Source organism: Elephas maximus, chromosome 7 (assembly GCF_024166365.1).
Source record: "Elephas maximus indicus isolate mEleMax1 chromosome 7, mEleMax1 primary haplotype, whole genome shotgun sequence".
Lineage (NCBI taxonomy): Eukaryota > Metazoa > Chordata > Mammalia > Proboscidea > Elephantidae > Elephas > Elephas maximus.
The window spans coordinates 118,330,001-118,343,616 of record NC_064825.1 but is presented as its reverse complement, the minus strand read 5'-3'; the positions used below and the strand labels follow the sequence as shown (position 1 = coordinate 118,343,616).

General features: G+C 38.4%; 1 protein-coding gene across 1 annotated transcript; it reads left to right on the top strand.

Annotated features, from left to right (window-relative positions):
* The first annotated feature begins 4,856 nt into the window (after nt 1-4,856).
* Nucleotides 4,857-5,783, top strand: LOC126079585 (putative olfactory receptor 5AK3). The gene has a single exon (XM_049890675.1). The coding sequence runs from the start codon at nt 4,857-4,859 to the stop codon at nt 5,781-5,783; it is 927 nt and encodes a 308-aa protein (XP_049746632.1).
* The last annotated feature ends 7,833 nt before the right edge of the window (nt 5,784-13,616 follow it).

The following is a 13,616-nucleotide window of genomic DNA, read 5'->3' as shown; positions in this document are numbered from 1 at the left end:
AGAAATTTATGGATAGCATTGTGAAGAATGAGGAATTATGGAACACTTAATTGTGTTCATGAGGAACCTGTACAAAGATCAACAGTCTTTCAAAAAGAACAAGGGAATACTGCCTGGTTTACAGTCAGGGAAGGTTTGCGTCAGAGTTATATTCTTCCACTACACTTGTTCAGTCTGTATGCTGAGCAAATAATCTGAGAAGCTGGACAATATGAAGAAGAGTGGGGCATCAGAATTGAAGGAAGACTCATGAGCAACATGTGTTATGCAGATGAAACAACCTTGCTTGCTGAAAATGAAGAGAACTTGAAGCACTTACTGATGAAGATCAAAGACCACAGTATGGATTATACCTCAACATAAAGAAAACAAAAATCCTCATGACTGGACCAATAAGCAACATCATGATAAGCAGAGAAAAGATTGAAGTTGTCAACGATTTTTCATTTTACTTGGATCCACAATCAACACCCATGGAAGCAGCAATCGAGAAATCAAAAGACTCATTACATTGGGCAAATGTGCTGCAAAAGACCTCTTTAAAGTGTTGAAAATCAAAGATGTCACCTTGAAGACTAAGGTGCACCTGACCCAAGCCATGGTGTTTTCAGTAACCTCATATGCATGTGAAAGCTGGTCAGTGAATAAGGAAGGCAGAAGAAGAGTTGACACTTTTGAATTATGGTGTCAGTGAAGAATGTTGGATATATCATGGACTACCTAAAGAACGAATGAATCTGTCTTGGGAAAAGTAAAACCAGAATGCTCCTTATAAGCAAAGATGGGGAGACTACGTCTGACATATCTGGACCTATTATCAGGGGGATCAGTCCCCGGAGAAGGACATCATGTTTAGTGAAGTAGAGGGTCAGAAAAAAAAAAATGGACTCAGGATTTGGACCCCAGCAGATGGACTCTGGGAGTTCATGCTTTAAACCCCTGTTCCACACAACAGCTTGCCCACCCTCTTAAGAAGAAACTTGGTAGAACTTGAGAAAGAATATATCGACATTCTTCCAGTTTGACCACAGAGAAATCATCTCCTTAATTACCCATGGTTGTTGACCAGAGATAAGACTCAAAGTGTATGTTGTTAAAAGTCTCAATTTAATTTTGCTGAATATAGCAGGGATCCTGGTTAGTTCAGCCATTTTACTTTGGTCAAAGAGGCTACAAGGTTTCTCCTTTACAAGGGGTACAGGAAAAGTCAGCTGTGCTTTAATGTAGAAACTGCTGCCAATGAGAGCAACACAGGCTTAATTGTATAGAAATGTGAGTTTCTTTTGCCTTTCACCCTTACTAGCACAATCAACCTAAATATCTTGAGTTCTGTGCACGTAACCATTATGGGCCCTAAGTCTCTGCACATAAATTTGAACACGGACAGCATTGTTTTCAACTGAATTGACATTTTTTTAATCCTAAGAATGGTGACCCTTTATTTCTCTAATGTCTTGTAAAACAGGTACAGATTTGACTTAATAAATCTGCTTCATTATTTTTGTTGTTTTGTTGAATTTTGGCACCATTTTTATTGTCCAAGGCAGGTGAGTTCATAGATCGAAATGAACGTAGTCCTTCAACCTGGACTCCTTGGGGTATACAAATTAGTCTGATTGTTGCTGATAAAAAACATTTTAGGAACATCTTCAGTGAACTAACTCCCTCCTCAGCTTTAGGAAGAAATCAGTCTCATTGGCTCCTTTTGTTTATTGAACTGTTGTAGCTCTGTATCCTGAGGAATGTGTACGAGTCTAGCATTTTAAAATCAAACAACCAATTTGTTTCAGTGCTAGAGTTAAACCTGGCAGCATTTTGACTTGCTGAGCGATAAAGTACACCTGTAAACTGTGCTTTGAAGGCAATTTAAGGGATTATAATAGATTTAAGAGATACCTAACAGTTACAAAAAGGTATATAGAATGTACAATGAACACTTGTTGTGTGCTGTCAAGTGGATTCTGACTCACAGTGACCCTATATGACAGAGTACAAATTCCCTGTACAGATCACCAGATCTTCTCTCCCCTGGACTGGCTGGTGATTCAAACCACAGACTTTTTGGTTAGCATTTGAGTGCTGAACAATTTGGCTACCAGGCCGCCTTTCAATGAACGCCTATGATAACTGCCCACCATATGAACAATCACCAATATCATTGAAGACCCGATATTATATTGTACTATAAGTAGTCAATAAGCTCTTTCCTCAACAAGATGATTTTAAGATTTGGATTGATAAATGTAGCTCCAGTGAATTCATTTTCACTCTTAGACAATATCTTACTCTTTTATGTACCATAATTTGTTTAATCATTCATTGTTTCCATTTTTTAAATATATCAAATGTCTCCATTTTTATTTTTTAAAATCCATTTTGACAATGTCTGAATTTTGATAGTGAGTTTAGTCCACTTACATTTATTTTCCTTACTGGAAGACATGGATTTATTTATGCCATCTCATGTGATTTCAATTCATTTTGTTTTTCTATTATTCTTGATTATCAACTTTTTTGCCTTTATTTGGATTGATCGATTTTAAAATTCCGTTTATTACCCTGAACTTAAAAAATATATATTTCATTTTTATTTTTCAAGAGCTTGGACTGTGACTAAAATTATAAATACCTGAGAAACACTCTTGGTTATTGAAAAGGTACATAATCATATTTGAATATTGCTTTATGCAAATATGGATACTTGTGTGATACAGTGGAAAAGTGTATCAATCTATGTGTTTTAGAACCACACATATTAGCATTCACCTTCTATGACAGTCTTCTGAATTTTGAAAATGAATTCATTGCTCAAGCATCACTGCTTACCTGGTGGTGTTTTACCAAGAATATAGAAAAAAAATTTGAGAATCAATAAACACTGTTGTGTTTGTCATGAAAATCCAAGTCAAAAAGGTAACCTGAAACACAAGAGCTTTTTTGTTTATTTGTTTTTTTTATTTCAAGACATCACAAATATTTCTCTTCTTTTCTTGGTCCTTCTCTTGGCCCTTCCTAGAGTTTTGGTATCCATGATACAAGGAAAGGACACAGAAATGACTGAATTCTTTCTTCTCAGATTTGGTAGCCAACACAAGTTTCAATATGTCCTCTCTATTGTATTTCTTGTGATCTATGTGACCTCCATGGTGGGTAATATTGGAATGATCCTACTCATTAAGACAGATGCCAGACTTCAAACACCCATGTACTTTTTCCTACGACATTTGGCTTTTGTTGATATCTGTACCCAGGGGGATGAATACCAGTTTAGCATTTCAAAATCAAACAACCAATTTGTTTCAGTGCTAGAGTTAAATCTGGCAGTGTTTTGAGTTGCTGAGACATAGTATGTCTCTAAACTGTGCTTGAAAAGTAATTTAAGAGATTAATATACATTCAAGAACTATCTTACAGTTACAAAAAGTTGTATAGAATATACAACTAACACTTGTTGTATGCCGTCAAATTGATTTTGACTCATAGTGACTCTATATGACAGAGTAGAGGTGCCCTATAGGGTTTCCTAGGCTGTAATTTTTAGGGGAACAGATCACCAAGTCTTTTCTACTGAGGAGTGGCTGGTAGGTTCAAACCATAGACTTTTGGGTTAGCAGTTGAAGGCTTAACAATTGGGCCTCCAGGGATCCTTTCAATGAACACTAAACCAAAAAAACCAAACCTGTTGCCTTAGATTTGATTCTGAATCATAGTGACCCTAAAGGACAGAGTAGAACTGCCTCATAGGGTTTCCAAGGAGCATCTGGTCGATTTGAACTGAGTAACTTTCAAATCGTTACATATAAACTATCATCGATATCATTGAATAGCCAATATTATGTTGTACTATAAGTAGTCAATAAACTCTTTTCCTGAACATGATGATTTTAAGATTTGGGTTGATAAATGTAGCTCTAGTAAATTCATTTTCACTGCCATGCAATATTCTACTCTTTTATGTACCATAATTTGTTTAATCATTAGTCATTCATTTCCAATTTTTTCCTATTATATCAAATGTCTTCATTTTTTTTAAGATCGAACTTGACAATTTCTGAATTTTAACCATGAGTTTAGTCCACTGACATTTATTTTCCTTACTAAAAGGTATGGATTTATTTATGCCATATCATGTGATTTCTATTTATTTTGTTTTTTTTCTCTTATTCCCTATTACGGAATTTTTGCCTTCATTTGAATTGATTGATTACAAATTCCATTTATTACCCTAAAATTAAAAAAAAAAAGGATTTCAATTTTATTTTTCAAGAGCTTAGACTTTGACTAAAATGATAAATGCTTGAGAAATACTATCGGTTGTTAAAAAGGTATATAATCATATTTGAATGTTGCTTTATACAAATAGGAAACCCTGGTGGCGTAGTGGTTAAGTGCTATGGATGCTAACCAACAGGTTGGCAGTTCAAATCCACCAGGTGCTCCTTGGAAACTGTAATGGGCAGTTCTACCCTGTCCTATAGGGTTGCTATGAGTAGGAATCGACTCGACAGCACTGGGTGGGTTATACAAATATGGATACTTGTTTAATAGAATGGAAAACTATGTCAATCTATGTTTCTTAGAACCACACGTATTAAAAATCATGTTCCTATGACAATTCTCTTCATTTTTAAAAAAGAATTCATTGTCTAAGTTATCACTGCTTACATGCTGGTGTTTTACTAAGAATACAAAAAAAAAAAAAGGGAAACCAATAAACACTGTTGTGAGTGTTCGTCATGAAAATCCAAGTCAAAAAGTTGACCTGAAACATACAAACCTTTTTATTTCGAGACACTACAAAGATTTTCCTTCTTTTCTTGGTCCTTCTCTTGGCCCTTCCTAGACTTTTGGTAGCCATGACACAAGCAAATGACACAGAAGTGACTGAATTTTTTCTTCTTGGATTTGGTGGCCAAGAGAACTTTCGGCATGTCCTCTTCATTGTATTTCTGGTGATCTATGTAACCTCCATGGTGGGTAATATTGGAATGATCCTACTCATCAAGGCAGATTCCAGACTTCAAACACCCATGTACTTTTTTCTACAACATTTGGCTTTTGTTGATATCTGTTATACCTCTGCCATTACTCCCAAGATGCTGCAAAACTTCATAGTTGAAAAAAAGTCAATACCATTCATGGGATGTGTAGTACAATCATTGATTTATGCAACATTTGTAACTGCTGACTGTTACCTCCTGGTTACCATGGCAGTGGACCGGTACGTAGTCATCTGTAACCCACTTCACTATCCCATAGTCATGTCTCGAAGAGTCTGCATCCAATTGGTAGTAGGTTCATATGTAGTAGGCTCAATAAATGCCTCTATACACACAGGTTTTATATTTTCATTGTCCTTCTGCAAGTCCAATATCATCAATCATTTTTTCTTTGATGGCCCCCCAATTCTTTCCCTTTCATGCTCCAGTATCAAAATCAACATCTTGCTACTTGCTGTCTTTGTGGGGTTTAACTTGATGTCCACTCTCATGGTCATCATCTTCTCCTACATATATATCCTGGGTGCCATCCTAAAGATGTCTTCTACTGCAGGGAGAAAAAAAGCCTTCTCCACGTGTGCCTCCCACCTGACAGCAGTCACCATTTTCTATGGGACCCTCTTCTACATGTACTTACAGCCTCACTCTAATAATTCTGAGGAAAAAATGAAAGTGGTCTCCACATTTTATAGCATTATTATCCCCATGTTGAACCCCCTGATCTACAGCTTGAGAAATAAGGAGGTAAAAGAAGCTCTAAAAGTGATAGGAAAGAAGTTCTAGACTGGACTTAAATATTAAAATTTATCACAAGAAAGTAACCAGCATAGATACTTTAATTTTTTTTTTAATGTTTCTGAAATTGGAAGCATGCTCACCTGATACAATAGATAAGATCTTAGAATGTGGGAAATATATAAGTACATCACCTGGGACTAATTTTTCCTGGAATATAGTTTGAGAAATATATCTCCCACTACTAATGAAGAAAGATTTTATCAAGATTATTTATAATATTAAGAAGCATGTATAAACTTTATAAAGTATTTGAAGTGTGTTTCAAATATGTGCTTAAAGACTAGTAAAACATTTATTTGCATATCATCAATTTTAAAAACAAAGTTCATAATTGTCCGCTTATATAAACCAGATCCCTACACTGTCTCCAGAAATACCCTCCATACATTCTTCAAATTACTGCTCAAAACTGAATATAAAATAAACTCATTGGTATAGGAAGTACCATACTGAAGCTCTGCATTTTTCCCTAATTTTCTCATTTTGATGACATTTTCTAGCATTTGGAAATATTTATTTTTGCTATCAGTTATGCTGCTTGTTCTGAATCCAACTCTTTATTGCCTGAGAAAAGGGAACTCTTGAAAACATTTTATATTTCTTTCTCCAATAGAGATAAAGAATCTAAAATGTAGATGGATATAATAACCTAAAAGGTATCCATTCATTTATAAAAAGGCATACCAATCATTTTAGTTCAGACAAGTAGCTTTAAACTACAGAAACTCCATGGGAAGGGCAAAGGAGGCCAAGAGTCCTTTGAATTAGGAAGAGAAAACATTGGCAGGAAAACTTTGGTAATCAGATTGAGAGTAGATGAGGGAAATCCCTATATGAATTCCTGAAAGCCCTTGATGGCTGGAAAAAAGAACAAGTCTGACATCAGAGTAACATCAGCTGTTCTAATGACTGGTCAGAAAATACAATGTTAAGTTACACAGAGAACTGAGCAAGAGAAGAATATACGTTTTTCAAATGCAATATCCCATATAAATTTTAAGAGAAGAGATAAAGAATAAATTGAAGTCAATGTAGGAGCACCTTAACCTTCCCAGAAAGACTTCTTTTATAACTTCCCAGGAAAATTCCAAGTGTCTTCATGGATCAGGAATAAGGAACACCACTCAAGACTCATCAGCTAAGCAGATAGAGCATGGCTTGAAAGGTAGAAAGGGAAAATTGGAGATCCAGTTAAGAAGAAGCTTCCTAGCTAGAAATGGAGCTACCATACAATCCAGCAATCCCACTCCTCAGAATATATCCTAGAGAAATAAGAGCCTTTACACAAACAGATATAGGCACACCCATGTTTATTGCAGCACTGTTTACAATAGCAAAAACATGGAAGCAACCAAGGTACCCATCAATGGATGAATGGATAAATCAATTATGGTATATTCACACAATGGAATACTATGCATCGATAAAGAACAGTGAGGAATCTGTGAAACATTTCATAACATACAGGAACCTGGAAGGCATTATGCTGAGTGAAATTAGTTGCAAAAGGACAAATATTGTATAAGAAGACTATTATAAGAACTTGAGAAATAGTTTAAACTGAGAAGAAAACATTCTTTTGTGGTTACCAGAGGAGGGAGGGAGGGAGGGTGGGAGAGGAGTATTCACTAATTAGATAGTAGATAAGAACTACTTTAGGTGAAGGGAAAGGCAACACATAATACAGGGGAGGTCAGCATAATTGGACTAAACCAAAAGCAAAGAAGTTTCCTGAATAAACTGAATGCTTCAAAGCCCAGTGTAGCAGGGGCAGAGGTTTGGGGACCATGATTTCAGGGGACATCTAAGTCAATTGGCATAATAAAAACTATTAAGAAAACATTCTGCATCCCACTTTGCAGAGTGGTGTCTGGGGTCTTAAACACTAGCAAGCAGCCATCTAAGATGCATCAATTGGTCTCAACCCACCTGGATCAAAGGAGAATGAAGAACACCAAGGACACAAGGTAATTATGAGCCCAAGAGACAGAAAGGGCCACCTGAACCAGAGACTACATCAGCTTGAGACCAGAAGAACTAGATGGTGGCCAGCTACAACTGATGACTGCCCTGACAGGGAACACAAGAGAGAACCCCTGAGGGAGCAGGAGAGCAGTGGGATGCAGACCCAAGTTCTCATAAAAAGACCAGACTTAATGGTCTGACAGACTGGAAGGACCCCGGTGGTCATGGCCCCCAGACCTTCTGTTGGCCCAGGACAGGAACCATTCCTGAAGCCAACTATTCAGACATGGATTGGACTGGACAATGGGTTGGAGAGGGATGCTGGTGAGGAGTGAGCTTCTTGGATCAGGTAGACACTTGAGACTATGTTGGCATCTCCTGCCTGGAGGGGAGATGAGAGGGTAGAGGGGGTTAGAAGCTGGTGAAATGGACACGAAAAAAGAGAGTGGAGGGAGAGAGTAGGCTGCCTCATTAGGGGGAGAGTAATTGGGAGTATGTACAAGGTGTATATAGGTTTTTATGTGAGAGACTGGCTTGATTTGTAAACTTTCACTTAAAGCACAATAAAAATTATTAAAAAAAAAAACAAAAAAGAAGCTTTCTATATGTTGGAAAGTCTACGTGGCCAACATGGCAATGGGAAGCAAAATAAGAATTTTGCTACAATCAATGCTGGGGTGAAGGTATGAGCTCTGTGACCAATGGATAAACAACCAAATCTCTGAGAGCTGCTGTGAGGGGGAAACAGTTGTGCTAGGTCCTGGTCTCAGGCTGATTAGCAATTGTTATCATTTATTCAAAAGAGAAGAAGTATAATGCATATGCTGTCATTACTACTTATATAAAGAGTAATGGTTTGATATTGAATAATTTAAAATTGTTTCATAAATCATTGACTACATTTTTTTACTTCTCTGTCAGTTTGTCATACTGTGGGGGCTTGTGTGTTGCTATGATGCTGGAAGCCATGCCACCAGTATTAAAATACCAGCAGGGTCACACACAGTGGACAGGTTTCAGCTGAGCTTCCAGACTAAGACAGACTAGGAAGAAGGGCCCGGAAGTCTACTTCTGAAAAGATTTAGCCAGTGAAAACCTTATGAACAGCAGTCGAACATTATATGATATAGTCCCGGAAGATGAGCCCCTCAGGTTGGAAGACACTCAAAAGATGACTGGGGAAGAGCTGATTCCTCAAAGTAGAGTTGACCTTTATGAAGTGGATGGAGTCAAGCTTTTAGGACCTTCATTTGCTGATATGGCATGACTCAGAATGAGAAGAAACAGCTGCAACCATCCATGAATAATTGAAATGTGGAATGTACTAAGTATGAATCTAGGAAAATTGGAAGTCATCAAAAATGAAAAGGAACACATAAACATCAATATCCTAGGCATTACTGAGCTGAAATGGACTGGTAGTGGTCATTCTGAATCAGACAATCGTATGGTCTACTATGCCAGGAATGACAACTTGAAGAGGAAGGGCATTGCATTCATCGTCAAAAAGATCATTTCAATGTCTATCCTGAAGTACAATGATGTCAGTGATAGAGTAGTATCCATACGCCTACAAGGAAGACCAGTTCGTACGACTATTATTCAAATTTACACACCAACCTCTAAGGCCAAAGATGAAGAAACTGAAGATTTTTACCATCTTCTGCAGTCTGAAATTGATCAAGCATGAAATCAGGATGCACTGATAATTACTGGTGATTGAAACACCAAAGTAGGCAACAAAGAGTAAGGATCGGTAGCTGGAAAATATGGCCTTCGTGATAGAAAAGATGCAAGAAATTGCATGACTGAGTTTTGCAAAACCAATGACTTCTTCATTGCAAATGCCTTTTTTCACCAACATAAAAGGCAACTAAATACATGGACCTCACCAGATGGAATGCACAGGAATCAAATTGACTACATCTGTGTAAAGAGCAGTTGGAAAAGCTCAATGTCATCAGTCAGAACAAGGCCAGAGGCTGACTGCAGGTCAGACTATCAATTACTCATATGCAAGTTCATGTTGAAACTGAAGAAAATTAGAACAAGTCCACGAGAGCCAAAGTATTACCTTGAGTACATCCCAGCTGAATTTAGAGACCGTCTGAAGAATAGATTGGACTCACTGAACTCTAATTACTGAAAACAAGAGGAGTTGTGGAATGACATCCAGGACCTCATACACGAAGAAAGCAAGACAGGAGAGAAAGAAAAGACCTAAATGAAAGTCATAAGAGACTCTGAAACTTGCTATTGAACATCACGTAGCTAAAGCAAAAGGAAAAAATGATGAAGTAAAAGAGTTGAACAAAAGATTTCAAAGGGCAGCACCACAAGGTAAAGCATTATAATGACCTGTGCAAAGACCTGGAAATGGAAAACCAAAAGGGAAGAACACAGTCTGCATTTCTCAAGCCGAAAGAACTGAAGAAAAAATTCAAGCCCTGAGTTGCAATATTGAAGGATTTGCATAGGGTCGCTGTGAGTCGGAAACGACTTGATGGCACTTTTTTTTTTTTTTTTAATGGGGGAAGATATTAAATGGCACGCGAAGCATCAAAAGAAGATGGGAGGAATACAGAGAGTTATTATACCAAAAATGAATGGTCAACATTCAGCCATTACAGGAGGTACCATATGATCAGGAACCAATGGTACTGAAGGAAGAAGTCCAAGCTGCACCGAGGGCATTGCCGAAAAAGAAGCCTCCAGGAATTGATGGAATACCAACTGAGATGTTTCATCAAATGGATGCAGTGCTGGCAATACTCACTTGTCCATCCCAAGAAATTTGGAAGACAGCTACCTGGCCAATCCACAGGAAGAGATCTATATTTATGCCTACTTCCAAAAAAGGTGATCCCACCAAATGTGGAAATAATCAAATAATATCATTAATATTACATGCAAGTAAAATTTTGCTGAAGATCCTTCAAAAGCAGCTGCAGCAGTATATCGACAGGGAACTGCCAGAAATCCAAGCCTGATTCAGAAGAGGACGTGGAACCAGGGATATCATTGCTGATGTCAGATGGATCCTGGCTAAATGCAGAGAATACCAGAAAGATGTTCACCCACGTTTTATTGATTATGCAAAGGCATCCTACTGTGTGGATCAATATGAATTACGAATAATGTGAAGAATGGGAGTTCCAGAACACTTAATTGTGCTCATGAGGAACCAGTACATAGATCACGAGGGAGTTGTTCAAACAGAACAAGGGGATGCTGTGTGGTTTAAAATCAGGGAAGGTGTGTGTCAGGGTTGCATCCTTTCACCATACCTATTCAATCTGTATGCTGAGCAAATAAACCGAGGAGCTAGGCTCTGTGGAGAATGGGGCATCAGATTTTGAGGATGACTCATTGACAACCTGTGTTATGCAGATGACATGACATTGCTTGCTGAAAGTGAAGAGGACTTGAAGCACTTACTGATGAAGATGGAAGATCATAGCCTTTAGTATGGATTACACCTCAACATAAAGAAAACCCAAATCCTCACAACTGGACCGATAAGCAACACCTTGATAAATGGAGAAAAGATTGAAGTTGTCCAGGCTTTCATTTTACTTGTATCCACAATCAACACCCACAGAATTTGCAGTCAAGAAATCAAAAGACACATTGCATTGAGCAAATCTGCTGTGAAACACCGCTTCTTTAAAAGACCTTTAAATTGCTGAAAAGCAAAGACGTCACGTTGAAGACTAAGGTTCGCCTGACCCAAGCCATGACGTTTTCAATCACCTCCTATGCGTGTGAAAGCTGAACGATGACTAAGGAAGACCGAAGAAAAATTGAAGCCTTGCGTTGTGGTTTTGAAGAATATCGAATATACCATGTACTGCCAAAAGAACTAACAAATCTGTCATGGAATAAGCACAACAAGAATGCTCCTTAGAAACAAGGAAGGCGAGACTAAATCTCACATACTTTGGACATGTTGTCAGGAAGGATCAGTCCCTGGAGAAGGACATCACGCTTGATAAAGCAGAGGATCAGCAAAAAAGAACGAGACCCTTGATGAGATGGATTGACACAGCGGCTGTAACAATGGCCTTAAGCATAACAACGGTTGTGAGAATGGTGCAGGAGTTGTCGGTGTTTCGTTTCGTTGTACATGGGGTTGCTATGAGTTGGAATCAACTCTGTGGCAACAACAACAACACTTTTAGGCTGTTTGGGCCCAGCCTGTGCTGAGTACAGAGGGAGGAAAGAAAATATAGACAAAGCTTGGCTGAATGAATGCTTCATTCATTCATTTTTATATTTATTTGCAATTACAAACATTTACTGAGGGGCTAGTGGTTTTTTTTGTGTGTTAGTATAGCAGCAAAGTGGTGCAATGGTTAAGTGCTCAGCTGTCAACTAAAATGTTGGTGGTTCACACCTACTCAGTGACTCTTCGGGAAAAGACTTGGTGATCTGCTCTCGTAGATTACAACATAGAAAATCCTATAGGGAAGTTCTACTCTGTCACATGGTGTTGTCACAGCAGTATGGAGGTACTGGAGACTGGTAATTGCATTAGACACTGTCTTCAGTAAGAGACTGGTGAAGCATCTGAGTTCCTCATCCTTCCCTGCATCCCCCAAAGTAAAAGATTCTGTTTTCCTGAAGAAAATAGCAAACTGAGATACTGGACTCATTCACAGCCTAAATATAGCAACCAGGTACCTGAGATAACCAATAGAAAGGCAGCTGGAGCCAAGGCAGGTTGAAGACTGAGCAAATACCCATGAATCACATCTCAAAGCTCCACCGTAAGTAGGAAACCCTCCTGAAAATCAGGAAGCACTTAAATCATTCTGTGGTCTTTTCTGGTAGATATCATGGATTGTCTCTTTTAAATTCCATTCAGCCCTTCTAACTGGAGTTTAGAAAGCTCGAAACTACATTTTTCAGATGCCTTTGCACCTAGAATTCCGAATGCAAATCAGGTATATTCCTGGGAGATTTGGGAAGTAGAAGTGAGCCAAGAACCTCTTTTTACTGGCAAGCCAGGAAAAAGAGACATAAGTGGTTAGATGTGGTGGCCATGGTTAGACTTGAAATTCCATGTCTAGTCATCAGTCTCAGAGTGTGAGAGGTAATTGTGGTGCTGGCAGCAACAGCAGGAGTAGCAGCAGCTTCCTGACCTATGAATCCCAGCTTCTTTGATGCATTCCTGAAGTCCATTCTTCCATCCCCTCAAAAGATTTTATCAGCATCAAATTCCCTTTATAAAAGCTCTCTCTGCTTGAAATATTTGGTATGGCTTCTTTCCCCAGAACTCAACTTAAAAAAAAAAAAAAAATTTTTTTTTTTTTATTGTGCTTTAGATGAAGATTTACAGAACAAACTAGTTTCTCATCAAACAGTTAGTATACACATTGTTCTAAGACATTGGTTAACAACCCCACGACATGTCAACACTCTCCCTTCTCAACCTTGCATTCCCTATTACCAGCTTTCATGTTCCCTCGTACCTTCCAGTCCCTGCCCCAGGGCTTGTGTGCCCCTTTAGTCTTGTTTGGTTCCATGGGCCTATTCAATCTTTGGCTGAAGGGTGAACCTCCAGAATGACCTCATTACTGAGCTGAAAGGGTGTCTGGGGGCCATACTCTCAGGGTTTCTCCACTCTCTGTCAGGCCAGCAAGTCTGGTCTTTCTTTTTGAGTTAGAATTTTGTTCTACATTTTTCTCCAGCTCTGTCTGGGACCATCAATTGTGATCCCTGTCGGAGCAGTCAGTGGTGGTAGCTGGGCACCATCCAGTTTTACTGGACTCTGTCTGGTGGAGGCTGTGGTAGATGGGTCCATAAGTCCTTTGGACTAATCTTTCCCTTGTATCTTTAGTTTTCTTTATT

Bases quoted from the DNA above. Each gene is read 5' to 3' on its own strand.
- LOC126079585 (XM_049890675.1), top strand. From the start codon at position 4,857: ATGACACAAGCAAATGACACAGAAGTGACTGAATTTTTTCTTCTTGGA.